This window comes from Mustela lutreola, chromosome 3 (assembly GCF_030435805.1).
Source record: "Mustela lutreola isolate mMusLut2 chromosome 3, mMusLut2.pri, whole genome shotgun sequence".
Taxonomy (NCBI): domain Eukaryota; kingdom Metazoa; phylum Chordata; class Mammalia; order Carnivora; family Mustelidae; genus Mustela; species Mustela lutreola.
In genome coordinates, this window is record NC_081292.1 from 107,668,701 (window position 1) to 107,689,183 (window position 20,483).

The 20,483-nt window shown below is 37.0% G+C and overlaps 2 protein-coding genes across 4 annotated transcripts in view; one reads left to right on the forward strand and one right to left on the reverse strand.

Moving 5' to 3' along the window:
* PTPN4 (protein tyrosine phosphatase non-receptor type 4) overlaps positions 1 to 20,483 on the reverse strand; it is a 219,305-nt gene that overhangs the window by 164,915 nt on the left and 33,907 nt on the right. For 2 of the 3 annotated variants that reach the window (XM_059166618.1, XM_059166620.1), the window contains exon 2: positions 15,713 to 15,867. In XM_059166618.1, coding sequence (XP_059022601.1) covers positions 15,713 to 15,850 — 138 coding nt within the window. In that variant the 5' untranslated portion in view covers positions 15,851 to 15,867. Of the gene's footprint in view, positions 1 to 15,712; positions 15,868 to 20,483 lie in introns of those variants that run through there. The other variant, XM_059166621.1, reaches the window with a different exon arrangement.
* On the forward strand, positions 1,001 to 1,652 carry LOC131826922 (nucleoside diphosphate kinase B-like). The gene is given in 2 exon segments (XM_059166631.1): positions 1,001 to 1,156; positions 1,159 to 1,652. Coding segments are annotated over 2 exon segments (453 nt in total). The 5' UTR covers positions 1,001 to 1,134; the 3' UTR covers positions 1,590 to 1,652.

Below are 20,483 nucleotides of genomic sequence, written 5' to 3' on the forward strand. Positions count from 1 at the left end.
AGCAGAAAGAGTTAGAGGTTTCTTGGAAAATGAAGAGAGACAGAACTTTCTTGACATAAGAAAAGTCATTTTAGGCTCCCAGCCATCTTGTGAAAGGATTGAAGAGCAAAGAGCCACTATCAGGACAGGATATAACCTATGCATATCAGGGATAATAAATCAATGGTAAGACTCCCAGTGCCAACTCAAAAGTTAAGACTGACCTGATATATACATCCTTGAGTTATCTATGTAGGATCTAACCTCTCTGAGCACTCAGATACGGACCAAATGGAACCAAAGAATTGATGACTGCTGGCCCTCATGACTTTGACCTGGACTCAGTCACCCTCAGATGACTTCTTCCCCCCTTCCACACTATACTCCCCATTGTGCAAGCCCCTACATGAATATGTGCACACTCTTAGTTTAAAACTTCCTTCCTCAATTTTGTTGTTCAGGAAAAACTGTTTTGGGAAAGATCCCCAGTGTTCTCTACTTACTGCAAGTAAAACCCTTTCTTTTCCTGTTCTTTGGCTTAGTTGTGCCTTTTGGTTCAATAACCACCAACAGGCAAACCCAGTTTTGGTTAACACTGCCACCTACCAAAAAGCTGACAAGCATGGCAGAGCTCTAAAAACTTTCCTGAAGCAAAGGACAAAGAGGGAGCCTTACTCCTTGCTAACTATGAAGTTGCTATCCCTTTCCTGGACTGTCAATCTCTTTTATGTGAAAGAAAAATGAACTTTAAGCTTGTTTAAGTTATGGTTATTTCCAGTTTCTTTTATTAGAAATGTAATTCTGACAAATATAAGATACATAAATACTAGATAGAGAGGGATAGATAAATAGATACACAGATTTAAATAAAAATTATGACAAAAGAATTTGGGGGTGTGTGAAGATGTAAAATGGACTAAATATTAAATCCTCATCTTGCATAACAGGAAGTCAATATAATGTCCAAAAGAGACTGGGGAAAGAGTGGTAAAAAATAATAATTATGTCCAAAATAAAAAAAAAACATAAACCAGCACAGAAAAAATGGAGTAAATGCCTAAAATATAACTCCAAAGGTATTTGGAAACTAGCACTAAAAGAGCGAGAGTTGATTCCAATCCCATCAAGCAGGAGTGCACAGCCAGCATCCTGGCCATGGCCAATCTGGAGCGGAGGATTATGCTATCAAGCTGGACAGTGTATAGTGTGCCCTGGTGGGTGAGATCATCAGGCACTTGGAGCAGCAGGGGTTCCATCTCATGGCCATGAAGCTCCTACAGGCCTCTGAGGAACTCCTGAAGCAGCACTCCATTGACCTGAAGGACCACCCATTCTTCCCAGGGCTGCTGAAGCCCATGAGCTGCAGGCCAGTTGTGGTTATGGTCTGGGTGGGACTGACTGTGGAGAAAACAAAGCAAGTGATGCCTGGGGAGACCAACTCAGCAGATTCTAAGCCAGGCACCAACCGGGACTTTTGGATTCAAGTTGGCAAGAGCAACATTCATAGCAGCAATTCAATAGAAAGTACAGAGAAAGAAATCAGCCTGTGGTTTAAACCTGAAGAACTGGTTGACTACAAGTCTTGTGCTTTTGACTGTATCTATGAATAAAATGTGACCAAAGCAGCAGTCCCCTTTTTCACTATTTGATGTGTCCCTAGACATAGCTCTTCAGTCCAGTGACTTGAAAGTAACAGAATCAATCTTTATTTTCTAAAACATACATACCAATATAGCCTTTGGCACTGGGAAAATAAATAAATAAATAAGAAGGTGGGAGCATGTCATTAAGCTTTCATTATATGCTTTGTCCTGTTTGGTTTTGAAAAACTACTTAAAATTGTATGTTACTACGTAGATAAAAATTAATAACCGCAATATTAACTACTGAATAATTTAATCAGCTACTACAAATTGTAGCACTAACATGAAGAAACGACCTTTTCCAAAAAGAGAAGCATGGCCTTTGCTCTTCAATAATGGGAGGTGATCTCTAGACCCTTGGAAACAGTCTGTGTGTGGCCAGGAGAAGGTAACATCTTCTATGACTCCTTGAAGAGGACTTGAAGTCCTTGGTTTTGACTCCTCCTAGACTCTGCGCAATCCATCTCTTTCCTTGAATGATCTTAATCTGTATCCTTTCCCAGCATAATCTATATTCCTATAATCATGAGTGTAACAGCTCTTGATGAGTTCTGTGAATCCTAACAAATTGCTGAAACTCAGGGTGGTTATAGAAATCTCCCAAATGGGGACACCTGGGTGGCTCAGTCAGGTAAGTGGTTGCCTTCAGCTCAGGCCATGATCCCAGGGACCTGGGATCGAGTCCCACATCAGGCTCCTTGCTCAGCAGAGAGCCTGCTTCTCTCTCTGACTCTGCCTGCCATTCTGTCTGCTTGCACACACACACAACCTTCTCTCTCTCTCTCTCTCTCTCTCTCTGATGAGTAAATAAAATCTTTAGAAAGAAAGAAAAGAATAAAGAAAGAAACAAACAAACAAACAAAAAAATCTCCCAATTGTGCAACTGATGTCAGAAGTCAGGGCAACTGGGTGGATGCTGTGTTTGGCTGACTCTGGGTTACTAAAGAGGAAGGAGAGAAAAGAAGACAAAGGGCAGGAAGGGATATTACATTTCTAAAATGACTTAATAGAATCCTTATTGACTGTTTCATATATATTCATTTAATCCTGATAACCTTAATAGATGATATTATTTCCACCTATATAAAAGGAAATTATATATATATGAAGCTCAAGTAAGTGGGACAATGCCACAGAGCAAGCATATGATAGGTCCAGGATACAAATCTAGCCTGTAATATGTGATGTGAATTCCAAGGCCCATGCACTTCTCATTATACTATGCTACTACCTCCCTACACCACAACTTCGTTTATCAATTATTCATGGTGCTTAATCTTAATTTTGACATCACTATATGTTTAAATAATCTGTGTGGAGTAATCTAATAGCTACAATCCATGACCAGATCTATGTAGTTCTTTGTAAAACTAGCACAGTTCCATTCAAGTTATTCTTTTTCTTTAAAACATTTTATTATTTGAGCAAGAGAGAGGGAGCATGAGCAGGGGGAGAAGCAGACACAGGGAAGGAGAGGAAGAGAGAAAAAAATCTCAAGCAGACTCCACAAGGAGTGCAGAACCTGACACAGGGCTCAATCTCGAGACCCTGAAATCTGAGCCAAAATTAAGAGTTGGATGCTCAACCAACAGGACAACCCAAGTGCCCCTCAAGTTATTCTTGATGAGGAAAAATGAAAGTCACTTCACAGTAAGTCAAAGTTAAATAATATCAAAAAAATGTGCAGTGAATTCATCACTGTAAATTAACCTACTACTAAACTCAAGTGCCTATTCACTTCCAGATTTAACACGGGGAAAAAAATTAAATGCAAAAGAAACAGAGAAAAGCACTATCAGCACTCAAGTTTACTATTAACAAACCAAAGGAAGCATGAAAAAGAAGTGTCTGCACATTCAGAAAAATGTTTGTCATAACAGTATTACTGATTCATCACATATTACAGCTGTTGCTTTTCTTTGTGGAAACCAAACAAGTTACATTAAAAATTATGTGTAGAATTCAGAAGGTGAATGAAAAAAGTAAAAAAACAGTTACTAGGAAAATATTTAAAGGGAAGACATATTACTATACTGAATTCACAAGGAGGAGGAGAAAAGAGTTTCAGGATAAGTGAAGATTTCTGAAAGTGAGCAATCTGCTATACTGTACATGCAATGCATGAATATATGGGTTGTTTTATTTTGGAAGCATAATTATTTTAAGTCTTATTTTAGAAAAGAATATTAAATAAGGACAAAGACTCAAGTAAGACTAAATGGATGCTACCTTTAATATATAACCAAATTTCTAATATATAGATAAGAAACTATATAATTTTGAGTAGGAGTAACATTCAAAATGGGTACAAAGATGAGAAGCAGGTTCTTTTCTACACTATTGTGATCATCAAAGTCCATCCACCCACACCAACCCACACCAGCCCCTGGGCAGAGGGTCATCCTGGGCACCAAGGATTCCTCCAGGGGATTCTTGGTTCCACAGGAGACTCAGAACAAAGAATTACTTGGGAGAAGGGGAGAGGCAGTGGTGCATCAGAAAGGGAGTCATGTAGCTTAACTGTATGGTAACAACTACATCTCTACGGTCACCAACAACATTTCAACGAATACTGAAAGCATGTTTGCAAGTTTTAGCACAGAAACAGAGCTGTGGCATATATTCTTTCTCAAAGAATAGGACTCAAGTAGCTGAGAAGGGCATGCTATATTCAACTTCAAGAAAGACACACAGAGCAAAAGCAAGAAAGTAGACCCCAAGCTAACTACCTAGTTTCATCAAATTACTCATGGTAACCTGTGGCCTAGACAAACAGCCTTTACTTTCAGTACAATACAAAAAAAACATTATGAGAGCAAAAACATTTAAATGATTATTCCCTCAAGGAATATGAGATAAGGTAATAAAATAGTGTGTTACCAGGTCTGTACTTCATATACACTGTTAGTATGGTAGTTAAGAGAGGAACAGTGTGGGCTAAAATATTTAACAATGATTTTGAAAATGCTGGATATGTAAACACAAACACAAGATAGTTAAACAATTAAGAGCCAAACAAAGTTTCTTTGATAACAGGTGAGCCCAGACCAACTAGGATTAAGGTGTATCTCAAATGTGGCAGATGACTTGAGCTGAAATCTTCTAAAATAACAAACCCAATGGTCCATGTACATAGGGCTTCATCTTTGGAAATCAAATGCTATTTTATCCCCGTCACCAAATCAATAGATTTCAGACTAACTTGATTTTATAGGGTACATACATTCACTATTATTATTTACCATTATTAACTGAAACCTGAGTTTTTCTATTTGGCTCAACTGAATATTGGACAAAAAAACACAGCCCGCAACATGTTAAGTATTTCAAATCAAAATCCACTATTATATAAGGGGCTATATTCTCACATTTTAAAACAATCAGGATTTTCAGTTCTTGTCATGATGGAATACCTAATGTTGGGATACCATTCTGCTATAAACATCTGTAAAAGCTAGACCAAATATACCAACAAACAAACAAACAAGCCCATTTGTAGGCCTTAGACAATAACCAACACAGCACTGTGATCCTTGATAGAAGAAAACCAGATAAATCAAATCCCATATTCACACTGGCTTTCTCCTTAAGGGCATTTTCCAAATCATGGTGTAGAGAAACAGAGCCCAAGCAGTGTGGCAGTCCTGTTGGAAGCGAAGACTACAATTAATGTTCGGGGCTGCTAAGGTAGCTGAATGGGGGAGTTGGGGGGCAGATTATTAGAGAGAAAAGAGCCAAAAAGAAAAAGTTACAAAACTATATAAAAATTTCCCTCTGGTGGGGGGACACACAGGACCTCAGTGGTACAATCAGTTAAGTGTCAGACTCCTGGTTTCAGCTCAGGACATGATCTCAGGGTTGTGAGATGGAGCCCCATGTTGAGCTCTGCTCTGAAATGGGGTCTGCTTAGTTTCTCTCTCCTTCTCTTGCAAATAAATAAATAAATCTTTAAAAAAAAAAAAAATCCCTTCTGGGTTCTCATCTGCCTCCTAGGCAGAGATGAACAGTGTGGGTTAAAATACTTAACAGTATTTTGTTAAACAGGGTGACTCCTAGAAGCCTAGGAGCCTAAAAGCCTCCTATGGGAGAGGCTTTTAGCTAAACAAAGAGTTCAGAGCTTGCACAGTTCTGAATAAATGAAGTATAGACTAATCAGAGGAGAGAGACCTTGATGAATGCCACAGGTGTTTAGGTGAGACCCTAGATAATCCAAGCCTTAGAATAAAAACAAAATTGAAACAGACATTCCTTAACAAAGCCTAAAACTGAACTTCACAGAATCAAAGTGATCCACTGGCAATTTAACTGCCCGCCCGAATAAAATGCAATTTTACTTAAAGGAAGATAACAACCCAAAGCTTCTATAATAGGGGTCAGCAAACCTTTCGAGTAAACAGCCAGGAAGTAAGTATTTTTAGGTTTTGAGGGTCACAGTCTCCACTGCACATTCTCTTAAAACAAGAACAAGACCTTTAAAAAAGTAAAAACCATTCTTAGCTCCTGGGCCACACAACGGCCACCAGGCTGGATTTGGCCCGTGGGCCAATCTGCTGCCCACTACTCCACATTATACTCACAAGTATCCATCATACAATGCAAAATTAGTAGATATGTGAAGCAGGAAAACTGTTTGATAATCAAGAAACAAAACAATCAAAAGAAGACTTAGGAATGATCTATATATTGGTCTTATGTAAGCACTTTAAAAATAAATGACAACATATAAAGACAACAGAATTAAAAAACAGAAAATAGATTAAAACAGGATACATTTCACTAGAGAATTAGAATCTATGAAAATGATCACAGAGATATTCTAGAACTGCAAAACATGTGAAATAGAGGAACTCCTTGAATAGGTTTAAAAGCAGAATAAGCACCATGAAAAAACCCCACAGAATCAGCACATGCAAAAACAAATTAACAGTCACTCAAAGGACAGAAAAAAATTATAAGTAGAACATATATTAGATGTGATATGTAGTCAAACAATCTAATATATATGTAACTGAAGTATAGAAGGAAAGAAGAGAAAATGGATCAGAAGCAATAACTGAATCAGTGAAAGATGAGAACTTTTCAAATGTTATAGACATCAACCTACAGATTCAAGAACATCAGTAAATACTAATCAGGAACAACACACACATAAAAAACCACATATACCTATATTACAGACAACTGACTAAAAATCAAAGAAAGAGAAAAATCTTAAAAACAAAGAAGGAAAGGACCTCTCTCCTGTCCTTCAGGTGAATACAGTAAAAGTGAAAGATGACTTCTCAAGAGAAATATGAAAGCTAATGAAGTGGCATCATTAAACTACCGAAGGAAAAACCTATCAACACAAAATTCTATTGTCCGCAAAAATATCCCCCAGAACGTGAGGAATAACAAAAGATAAAAAGTTGAAAGAATCTATCATAAACAAACCTTCTTTAAAAAGTAATAAAAGTAGTTCTTTAGGATGAAGGACGATGATTCTAGATGGAAGCATGGATATATAAGAAATGCATAAGTGCAGAGTACAGATATAAAGACAAATATACAGATTACTGATTGTTTAAAGCAATAATAACAATGTCTTACAGGGTTTATAACATATGAGGGGATGTTAAAATACATAATAATAGCAAAAAAGTAGGAGGCAGGTAAACGTATTTAACTGTTTTTAAGCTTTTTGTATTGGGCGGGTGAACATGTTACAAGTATTAAAGGTAGACTGATAAGTAAAGACACATTTTGTAATTTCCATGGTAAACACTAACTGTCAGATATTAAGAGGTTACCCCAAAAAAGCTAAGAGAGGAAATAAAATAGAGTAGGAAATACTTAGAAGGGCACAAGAGAATCTTTTTTTTTGGTGAGAGCATCTTATTGTACCTCCACAGATGTATATATATGCAAATATTCACTGAGTTTTATACTGAAGATCTATGCACTGTACAATATATAGCATGTATATTATAACAAAAAAAAATCTGTATATAACTTCCAGGGCACAGGGAGACTGATCTGCAGTTACTTTCTACACAGAATCCCCAAAACTAGTTTACAGCTACTTTCACAATTATTTTTTCCCATTATACTGGGCACTCAGTAATTACCATCATTAAATGGGTATATGAACAACCCACAATTTACTGTACATCTGCCAAGATAATAAATACCTAATTCTCAAAACTATAAACTTAACAATTATTTTCTTCTTTACTTTTTAAGAATAAACTGGCATTTTTATAATTTCTGTGTATATGTATTTTTAATCAACACTGCCAGGAAATACACTAGGTGCTGGAAACAGTACATAGGTGAAAATATACATATAAAGCAATTAGCATACTGCTCTTTTATGGAATTTTAATTATAATATTCTTCTAAGAAAACATCTGGAACTACAGAACAGATTAAGTCTATTAAATCACAAGCAACAGAAGAGAAGAATCAACCATTTTAAATGTAGGAGTCAGGGGCGCCTTAAGCACCTGCCTCAGGTCATGATCCCAGGGTCCTGGGATGGAGCCACACATCTTCCTTTCCCTCTCCCACTACCCCTGCTAGCATTCCTGCTCTCATTGTCTTTCTCTCTCTCTCTGTCAAATAATAAAATCTTTATTTTTATTAGAGCAACTAATGTATAGTTACAAGTAACAAGTAACAAGTAGAGCAACTTGTGTATAATCATTAAGCTAAAGACTTACAAGTTCATTACTGGATAACTGTCCAGGAAATCTCTCAGCAGAAGTAAATGTCATTATCAGTAACAAACTTATATATGACAAATGTGCTACAAGACCTAAGAACCATATATATACACCTCATGAAACATAGTGGGATTAAGGGGAAAAAAAACAAGAAATAAGATAATCTTAATTGTGCATAATTATAAACCTGATTAATAGTTTCTTACTATAATATAATTTAGGGAAAAAATTTTTTAACAAAATCTTTAAAGATCAATGACATACTACAACGTTTGCATTTTCAAACACTATGGTAACGGGCAAATTATCACATATTTTTGCACTCAAGATGACCGGCTGCATTTTAACATGCGATTTTACTTTAAAAAAAAAAAATTCTTGGTAAACAGTAAATTCTCTTTCAGGGTAGACACTGTCGAAAATCAATCTGAGCCGTATCAAGGTTAAACAAGGGAGACTGGACACAATGTTTGCTTAAGACACACTAAAGTAACAGTAAAGGCAGTAATCAAAGTGAGTCTGTATAAGTAACAGTCTCCTCCATGACCATCTCTCACACCCTTCTTGGAACTACCCATCACTGTAAGAACCAGAAATTTAAAGAAAATAACCCAGTAAGGCTCTGGACTCAGGGACAGCTGCTGATTCATGTTTACTGAGCTGAAAACAGGGAAATCTATGTAAGTGCAAGTCTACATACTCAGCTGAGAGCTCTCCAGTCCCTTTCTCTCACTCAGTTCCAGGAAGACAAAGCAAGGCTACAACTCGAGGCAGATGATCAGAGGATTCCTCTCTGGGGAAAAGAAATATTGAACTAACCAAATATTATTACATGATTATTTTGTTTGGATGAAGTATCTGTGTATGGAGCAGGGAAAAGAAATATGAGATTTTTTTTTTTTTAAGATTTATTTATTGATTTGACAGACAGAGAGCACACGTAGGCAGAGAGAGAGAGAGGGAAGCAGGCTCCCTGCTGAGCAGAGAGCCCGATGCAGGGCTCGATCCCAGGACCCTGAGACCATGACCTGAGCTGAAAGCAGAGGCTTAACCCACTGAGCCACCCAGGTGCCCCAGAAGTATAAGAGGTCTAAAGTCTCATCCTTCAAAGTCAGTACAGAATATGAACAAAAAAGTCAGGAAAAAACAGAAATAATATAAGGACATTTCTTACAACCTGAGTAATAAATATGAGAGAAAAACTAAATGTGCTGAAAGTGATTTATTCTAAGGCAAGAATCTGCTAATTTTGCTATAACATTCTTAAAACTATTTGGTTTTTTAAATTATATACATGAAGGGCAACTGGGTGTCTCAGTTGTTAAGCATATGCCTTCAGCTATGGTCATGACCCCGGAGCCCTGGGATAGAGCCCTGCATCGGGCTCCCTGCTTGCCAGGAAGCCTACTTCTCCCTCTCCCAATCCCCATGCTCCTGTTCCCTCTCTCTTTATGTATGAGGGACGCCTGAGTGGCTCAGTCAGTTGAGTGCCCAACCGTTGGTTTTGGCTGAGATCACGAACTCATGGGTCATGGAATCAAGCCCTGCATTGGGCTCTGTGCTTAGCAGGGAGTCAGCTTGAAAGATTCTCTTCCTCTGCCCCTCTCCCCACTCACTCACTCTCTCTCCCTCTAAAATAAATAAATTTTAAAAAAATCTTGGGGTTCCAAGTGGTACAGTTGGTTAAGCCTCCAACTCTTGGTTTCAACTGGGGCCATGATCTCAGGTCAGTCGTGAGATTGAGCCCAAGTCAGGTTCAGCATGGAGTCTATTTGAGATCCACTCTCACTCTCCCTCTGCCCCGCCTTGCTTGTATGCTATCTCTCTCAAAAGCAAATAAATCTTTAAAAAAATCTAAATTATAGGGACACTTGGGTAGCTCAGTCGGTTAAGCTGCTACCTTTGGCTCAGGTCATGATCCCAGGGTGCTGGGATTGAGCCCCATATCCGCTTCTTGCTCAGCAGGGAGCCTGCTTCTCTCTACGCCTCTGCCTGCTTGTGTGCACGCTCTCTCTCTGATAAATAAAATCCTTAAAAAAGAAAAAAATCTTAAATTGTATACATGAATAAATGAATATATGTAAAACAAAACACTTCTGAGGGAATCTGAGTGACACATAAATGACAGTATTTTAAAAGAACTAACATCAAATTTAAATAGGGCTAGAAAATGACATTTAATAAAATAATAGTTAAAATGTTGACAAGAGGTGCTAACAGACCTTCTCTCTCTCTCTCTCTCTCTCTCTCTCACACACACACACACACACACACACACTCACTCCTGGCTCTGCAATTGCTTTGGCAAGTAACCTAATGACTCTAAACTTATTTTCTCACATATACAATATGTAAAGTCAATGGAACAATAATCAGGGGAAAAAATATCCTTAAAATTCTATCCTTTTTTACAGATATAGGACTAGAGAGTGATTATAAATAAGTCAGGGCACCTGGGTGGCTCAGTCGGTTGGGCATTCTCATTTCAGCTCAGGTCATGATCTCAGGGTCATCAGATCCTGTGCTGGGTGTGGAGGCTGCTTAAGATACTCTCTCAAGGAATCTGGGTGGCTCATCTTGGGGTCATAACAAGAAGATACTCATCTTGGGGTCATAACATCAGGCCTGTGCTGGGCTCTGACCTGGACATGAAGCCTGCTTGGGATTCTCTCTCCTCCTCTCTCTGACTCTACCACCTTACTCACGCTCTACTCCTTTAGTTTCCCATCCTAATCCACATTCACCTGCTAACCCTACCTTTATAGCTTGATTTACACTACTAAATTGTTTAACATATTATTTAACAGACAAAAAAAGTATAAGGATCAGCCAACTAAATATTCATCAACCCAAATTATCACATAACTAAAATATGTATTAATTGAATTTCACCTTAGTTTAAGAGAAAACAAAATCTATGATTTATGGTATCTTTCATCAACAACTGAGGTACTGGTATCATTAAAAAATTATCAGTTATTCTTAAGTACATAAAGACTGATAACAAAGAAAACACTTTAGAGAACAGCTTTAGTACTTTAAAGGTAATTTTATTTCCAAAAAATAAACTGAGGGAGGAGTCACTGGTAAGATCAATTGGTAGACCATGTGACTCTTGATCTCAGGGTCATGGGTTCAAGCCCCATGTTGGGTTTGGAGCCCACTTAACATAAAAAATATTTTTTTAAGATTTTATTTATTTATTTGACAGAGAGATCACAAGTAGGCAGAGAGGCAGGCAGAGAGAGAGGAGGAAGCAGGCTCCCTGCTGAGCAGAGAGTCCCATGCGGGACTCGATCCCAGGACCCTGAGATCATGACCTGAGCCGAAAGCAGCGGCTTAACCCACTGAACCACCCAGCCACCCTCTTCAAAAATTTTTAAAAGAGTCAAAAAGTAAACTGAGGGAAAACTCAATGTGGGCAAAAATAAAAGCCAAAAAAAAAAAAAAAAAAAGGAAAGGAAAGAAAAAGAAAAAAGAAAAGAAAATCCCTGAATGCAAAAGCTTTGTTCTCTGTCTTCGAACAGTGCTATCTATGAAGCACCTTAGAACTATACACTGAATAAATTTCCCTTCCATTGATCCTGAGCGTGACCTTGTGATAGAACTGACAAATAGAATATGGTGAAAGTGATATTATGTGACTTCCAAAGCCAGATCACAAAAGGCAATATGGCTACAACCCGGCTCCCACTCTCTCTATGGATGCTCACCTTTGGAATACAGCCACTGTGCTATGAAGAACCTCAGGGCACACAGATAGATCATAAGGTGTTTAAGCCTCAGCTAAGGTCTCAGATAATAGTCATATGAGTGAATAAACCTTCAAATGATGCTAGCCTCCAGTCTTTCAGGCTTCTAGCTGAGGACCCATACGCGGAGAGTACTACATATTTTAAAGCATTTAATGTTTCCATTAAATACTTTGTGACTGACAATGAATTCAAGGACATGGGAGAGAAAACACACTCCACAGGCTGGCTACAGTAAAATAAATGATTGTGCCAAAACCACAGTGAAAATGGAACTTCAAACTGAAGCAATGCTAACAGGCTTATCTCAATCCTGTATATGCAAGAGAAAGAAAAAAGGAACTAATGAAGTTATATCAACTCCTTCATTACATCATGGGGGGGAATACAGAAAAGGTTTTGATGAGATGAATACCAGATGGAAAAAAACACACTTTGGCAACAATGAACATTTCATTTGTGGTACAGAAATCCTGCAGGGAAGGGAATGACTCCAAAAGCTAAGATGTTACAAATTATTGCTTGGTTAATCTCTAAAGGAAACTGAGCAGTTCTCCTTCCCAGTGAATAGAGAAATGCTGGTGAAACTAGCAGCTGCCCACAGTGTCTATTTCTGAGACTTAATGGTACTTGATGGACACAGAGATCAAATACCAGAGATTTGAACTTCCCTCTTAATGTACACAGCATAACTAAAGAGCAATTCACATAGATTAAAATATGCAGCATCTACACAAAAGTACAAAGCAACTCGGACATTCTGAATGACTTGGGTCCAAATACACAGAGGAATAAATATACTACATATCCAAGAGTCAATTTCTCACATTGTTCCTCTTAAACTGTTGATAACCTGAAGTAATGGTAGAAAAGTTTCAGTACCATATAATATTTATCATTCTAGTAGTAATGCACTCAATTATATTAGAGCTGATATTTAAATATATATAATAAAAACCTATAAATATAGTAAATATATGTTTCTCTAAAAGAGCAATTAATACACTGTTTACTATATTGAAAAATACAACATTCCATTATTAACCAAAGTGCCCAAAAGAAAATATTTTGCTAGATGGGAAACACAGTAAATCCACCTGCAATATTTTGAAACAAATATAAAACTGTAAGTTAAAATGTAAAATAAACATTAATATTAAGAATTATTATTTAAAACCTCCCAAAAGAATTTTAGTGAATCAGTAACAGGAAAAGGGACTCATTTTCTTTTTTTTTTTTTAAGATTTTATTTATTTATTTATTTGACAGAGATCACAAGTAGGCAGAGAGGCAGGCAGAGAGAGAGGAGGAAGCAGGCTCCTGCCGAGCAGAGAGCCCCACGCAAGGCTCAATCCCAGAACCCTGGGATCATGACCTGAGCCGAAGGCAAAGCCTTTAACCCACTGAGCCACCCTGGCGCCCTGGGACTTCTTTTCTTGTATCAATTCCTAAAACATGAGTTTCCATTAATAAAAACTTTTTATGAAGAACTTCCTTCATTGAATATTATCCCTTGTTGGCAACCTATACCACTTATCTATCAACATGACAGAATACAAAAAAAATTAAAGCTTAACATTTGGAAAAACACATTAGTTGAGTAAGTTAGATAATATCCTTAAACGTACTGCTCTGCAGTCCCTTTTCCAGTGTGAAATGGCCTGAAGTTTCAGTAAAAAAAGATAAATTCACAACCATATTATATGGTAATACAGAAAAATTTAAGCTTAAGAAACTGGTAAGGAAATAAGATTAATATTTTATTTTCCCCAACTTTACGGACATATAATTGAGATATGACATTGTGTAAGTTTAAGATAGGACAAGATGATCTGATACACACACACACACACTGTGAAACAATTACCAGGATAAAGTTAGTACCTTCATCACCTCACATACTACCTTTTACTGTGTGTTCTGAAAACATTTAAGATTTATTCCCTTAGCAATTTTCAAGTATACAGTACAGTACTACTGACTACAGTCACTATGCTGTACTGGAAGTTTATACCACTTATTACCAACATCTCCATTTCCCCTACATCCCAACCCCTGGAAACATTTTACTCCCTGTTTCTAAGAGGTCAGCTTTTTCAGCTTCCATTCAGGAGTAAAATCAGACAGTATTTCTTTCTCTCTAACTTATTTCACTAGGTATAAGCCCATATCCATCCAGGCTGCTATAAATGGCAAGATATCAGCAGATTAGTATTTTATATCACTAGCCAGGTAACACAGCAGGAAACAGATGGAAGGTGTTATTTTGGAGATACAAAAATGAGAAATGAGGAATCCAGTTTGAACATGGACTATATACCAGCTACTATTATTTTTATAATGTTTGATTTTTTAAAATATTTTATTCATTTATTTGACACAGAGAGACACAGGGAGAGAGGGGAAACAAACAGGGGGGTGTGAAAGAGGGAGAAGCAGACCTTCCACTGAGAGCCCAATATGGGGCTCCATCACAGGACCCTGGGACCACGACCCGAGCCAAAGGCAGACATTCAATGACTGAGCCACCCAGGTGTCCCATAATGTTTGATTTTTGAGGGTGACAGTAGTTCTGTGGTAATTTATGAGATTCCTAAGCTGCAGAAGTACTAAACTTTCAGAAGAAAACACAGAAAAAGGAAAATAAAGCAAATGTGCAAAATGTTAACAACAGAATAGTCTAGCTAAAAAGATGTTGGTATTCATTTTTTTTTAAAGATTTTATTTATTTATTTGAGTGGAAGAAGAGGGAGAAGAAGGTTCCCCACTGAGTAGGAAGACTGGCACAGGGCTTGATCCCAGAACTTCTGACTCATGTGAAGGCAGACACTCAGCAGACCGAGCCACCCAGGAGCCCCTGTGGGTATTTATTGTTCTATTCTCCCAACTCTTTTGCAGGTTGGAAATTTTTTAAATAAAAAAAAAGGAACACACTCTTGTATATAATGAGACAGACACAAGAATGTTCGCAGTAATGTTACTGACAAGGGCCCAAAGCAGAAAAAAATCCAAATATACACCAACAGTAAACTGGACAAGAAAATGGTGACCAAAAAAATGAGTAAATAAACTGTGGTATACTCATACACTAGAGCACTATACAGCAATGAAAATGAACCAACAACTGTTAGCATGCCACATGGGAGAGAGAGCCCCACGCAAGGCTCAATCCCAGGGTTCTGGGATTGAGTCACAATGTTAAGCAAATGAAGACAGATACAAATAGGATGAACAAATATTTGTTAAGCAAATATTTCAGAGAAGACTCAGGTTAAGATCTGGACTGTATTTATCTTTGTTTAGCAAGTTTTATTCACAGAAAATACAAGGAAGATTATAAACAAGATGTATAAATTATTTAGGAGAACACCTTGCAAGCACATTTATAAAAAACCTCCCATATACTATTGATCTGCTCCACTAATCAGAATGCACTGTTGTCTGTCAACTTCTTGAAAGACCCAGTTTAAATCAGAACTTATACTAGAAGCTTACAAAGCCATACTAAACAGACTTTCTTCACTGAATAAGGCTTTCAAACTGTACTACAATTAAAGTTTTAGTTTTAAAATACCATCTAAACTCAGATCTATAACCAGAAATTATTAGAAGAAAAAAGAACTAAAATACTTACATTAACTTTGAAAGCTTGTACAGTGTTATCCAGAAGAAGGATGTTGCAAACCACCTCAGTATGCTGTCTGTCTCGGGCCAACTCTGATGCTCGTACATTGTAGGTTCTGCCAGCAGGCAATCGGAAACGTGAGGTCATTACTGTCCACACTCGGACTAAGTCGGAAAAAAAAAAATTCACTAAATAAAAGAATAGCTGAAGATATGAAGTAGTGTAAAACACCAAGGTTATTATATAAAATTTGCAACTAACACTTAAGTAAAAAGCAATTATAACTTTTGAAACACTAATAAAAATCATATGAATTAAAAAAGGTACTGTATATAATTCATCACTTGAACTACATATTCAAAATGCTTGGAAGAGCTTTATTTTGAACTGTTCCATTGAGAAGACGATACACAAATTATTCAGGAAGTCATAATCCAATTCAAAATATATAAATTTGGGAGTAGCCAAAAATCGGGTAGGAGAATATGCCACCTTAGGAAGTTGGACATTACTCACTGATACAAATATTTAAAAACACTATAGAATGGAAACAGGAGGGAAGACTGTTTACCTCTAAAGGACCTTTACCTTTACTAAAATTAAGATCTGGGGGAAGCATAGGAGTTTGTTCAATTTTTTTAAATACAATAAACTCTTGATTTTAACTATACTCAAATTTAAACTAATTCTAAAAGGATTATTCTTATTATTCTCAAGAAAACAAAAATAAAATAGAAAACATAAGGCTACAGATCTTTGCTTCTCAATTTTTAACCTAAAAGGGAAAAAAACAACATTGCCTATAAAAGAACAGATAACACACTGATATCTGCAGTACTTGATGTTAAAAGGCAATGAAGATGGGGAGGAGACAATGAAGATGTAGCTTTGAAGTTTTGAAAATTATATGAAACACAGAATTATATACCAAAAACATCAGCATTCATGTGGGGAATAAAGCTAAAGATATTTTCAGACATTCAAGAATTCAAAGTTTAAAATCCACAAAACTTCCCTTTTAAAGACGATTAGAGAAAGGAAATAGGATGTATTAGAAACACAAGTACACAGAATTTTTAAATATGGCTAAGAAATAAGTAAGATATTTGAACAATGAGTAAGCAAAAAATAATCAAAGAAACACCAATTCAAATCAGTGATATTCAGTAACTGCAGCTGACATCACAGACTGTTCACGTCAAAAAGATTAAAGCTAAAAAAAAAAGTCAGTGTTATACAAGTATGAGATCTGTATAAGGAAAACAGCTTTAGCAGTTAACAAAGAGGGGCTAGCCAAGTAAGATTCACCAATTAAAAGACAGGGATTGGTGGTTTCTGGTGCCACATGTTAAGAGTTTGCAAGTCTCTCTATTCCACTTTCACAAGTAAAAAGTTGAACAGACTGGAAAATCACCAAGGCTGCTTTGATTCACAAGAGAAGACACAGGGCAAACAACTGCCCCCAAGACAAAAGAGATAGGCAAATACAAAGGATCTCAAGTAGAGACTCACAAGCAGAAACCACCAAGGAGCCAGTACATGGGTAAGAAAATCTGAACTGTAACCGGCAAATTGCAGGAGGCTTGATGTGGTCAATTCTGAAAGTTAAGAAGCCCAGGGGGCCCAGTCATAGGAGGACTCCCACAATATGGTGAAATTTACTTCCAGGAATCCAACTAGACTGCCACAGTAAATATGGAGAAAAGTAGCCTTAAGCTTTCTGCCGGGGATGAACACACACACACACACACACACACACACTCTAGCCTTCCAGTGGGAGAATGGAAATAATCAACTCCAGCCCACTTTAGCCATTTTGTCCCATTTGAAAGGAGAAAAAAACCTGAGAAACCCAGTGACATTCATAGTCCAGAGGCACAGGCTCACTAAAATACTGAGACTTAACCAGAGGATTACAGAATGTTTTTCCTCCCTACCCATTAAAGGCCTATTTACATCAGTTCCTCTTACCACGACATCATCCCTGCCTATCATGAAAAATTTACAGGGGTACCTGGCTGGCTGTCAGTTGGGCATGTGACTCTTGATCTCAGTGTTGTAAGCTCGAGCTCCACGTTGGGTGTAGAGATTACTTTAAAAAAAAATTTTTTTTTTTAAGATTTTATTTATGACAGAGAAAGATAGCAAGAGAGGGAACACAAGCACAGGGGAGCTGGAGAGGGGGAGCCTGATATAGGACTCAATCCCAAGATGTTGGGATCATGACCTCAGCCGAAGGCAGACACTTTACAACTGAGGCACCCAGGCAGCACTAAAAATAAAATCTTTATTTAAAAAAAAAAGAAGAAGAAAAAAAGAAATATTTAGAAGGCATACTAAAAGGCAAAAAAAAAAAACACTACTTGAAAGGACAAAGCAAGCATCAGAACTAGACATGAAAGGGATTTTGGAATTATCATACAGACAATTTAAAACTATAACTAATATGTTAAAGGCTCTAATGGATATTGTAGACAGCATGCAGAACAGATGGGCAATGTGAGCACAGAAATGGAAATCTTAAGAAAGAACCAAAAAGAAATGCTACAGGTAAAGAATACTAACACATAATGAAGAATGCTTTCTGACAGACATGTATTAGGCACAACAGAGGAAAGAATTTCTGAGCTAGAGGATATATCAAGAGAATACACAAAAAACAGAAAGCAAAAGGAACAAAGACTAAAAAAAAACAAAAAACAAAAAAAACAACACCTGAACTCTGTGGGACAAAAACAGGTGTAACATGGATACATGAAGAGAAGAGAGGGGCAGAAAAGAAAACATATTTGAAAGAATAATGAACTTACATGAACAATAATGAATTCCCCAAATTAATGTCAGACATCAAACTACAGATACAAAAAACTCTGAGAACACTAACAAGGAAAAATATTCAAACAAACAAACAAACAAACAAACAAAAAACCCTGCCTATACCTAAGCAAATAGTTTTAAAACTAAAAATTAAAATTTAAAAATCCTCAAAGTCAGAGGGAAAAAAAAGCTTGCTTATTGAAGAGAAAATGTAAGAATATATCTGACTGCTTAAGCATGCAAACTGAAAGTAGGGTGAAATATTTAAAATATTGAGGGAAAAAAATCTTACAGACGTAGAATTCTATATCCTGCAAAATCATCCTTCAAAAAAGAAAGAGAAATAAATAGCTTCTCAGACAAAAAAAAAAAAAAAAAGGAGAGGGGGGGGGATTTCTTGCCAGTAGACCAGCCTTGCACAATATTTTAAAAGAAGTTATTTAGAGGGAAGTAAAATAATAGAGGTCAAAATTCAGATCTACATAAAGAAAAGCATCAAAGAAGGGAATAGACCTGATGTGATGAGCACTGGGTGTTATATGTAACTAATGAATCACTGAACACTACATCAAAAACTATAATGTACTATATGTTGGCTAATTGAACTTAAAAAAATTTTTAAAAAGCTACGTGAATGTTATTTTAAAACTTTTTTCTTATTCTTAATCAAACAGATAACAGTACAATACCCTCTACATGAGTGTGGCAAAGACTTAAGAAATTTGATGAGATTTTTTTCCTTCCACAATTAGGAGAAGGGTGACGATTCTGCAGATGTGATTAAAGTCCCAAGTCAACTGAGTAAATCAAGAGCACCCTTGGTGGGCCTGACTTAGATGGAAGCCCTTAAAAACCAGGAACTTCCTGAAGTAAAAGAAATTGTACTGCTGGCTTTAAAGACATGGTTTGCCATGTTGTGAGACAACAGTGAAAGGGCCTCTAGGAGCGGACAGCCAGCAAGAAACTAAAGACCTCAGCCCTACATTTCATTGTATTCATCAACAATCACATGAGCCTGGAAAAGAACCCAGGCTCCCAAAGTTCAGTCAACATCTAGACTGCAACTATGTGAAATACAACCAAGCTGCGCCCATCCTCCTGACCCATGAAACTAGAGGAAAATCAATGTGTTGTTTTAAACCGCCAAATTTGGGTAATTCATTATATATCAATAGAAAACTAATACATGTTTCACGACAGTACTACTCAATCAACAACTATTCACCAAAGATAGAAAATATGAAACAATGAGGCACCTGGGTTAAGCATCTGACTCTTGATCTCAGCTCAGGTCATGATCTCAGGGTGGTGAGTTCAAGCCCCACACTGAATTCCACACTGGGCGTGGAGCTTACTTAAAAAAACAAAAAGAATCTTCAAATAGAAAAGACTATACACTTACTGATTAAAAGCATTATAAATTTAATGGATTTTCTCTCATACAAAGACTTATTGTAAAGCTAAAAAGAAAATATGAATCAACACACACAATCACCTCTTTGTGCATGTTCCACTCTTGCCTGTAATGGATATATGTATTTCTCTTCTCCCCAATCCTGCCTTCCCTTCACCTGGGGTGAGTGGTCCAGACAAACAAAGTGGGCAAAGACCTTAGAAATTCATAAGTAACAGCAGAATCAGCAAATCAGTTTTAACAGTAGGGGGAGCTACCAAAAAAAGAACACTGGTTGATATCACAAAGGTATCACAATGTCAAAGAATGGTACAGGAATGACAAGATCAAAGATATCAATGTATTCTGCCAAAACCAGTCTTCCCCATTTACTGGCACATCTACTTTTGACATTTGCACTAGAACTTAGATTAATGGTTTCAATGAAATTTCTTTTTTGTTTGCTTCAATGAAATGTCTATGTAACTCACCCCAGATACCATATGAGAATCTTCCAGTCTTGAAAAGTACCTACTTTTAAGATACATACTACTTTACAAATGGCACAAT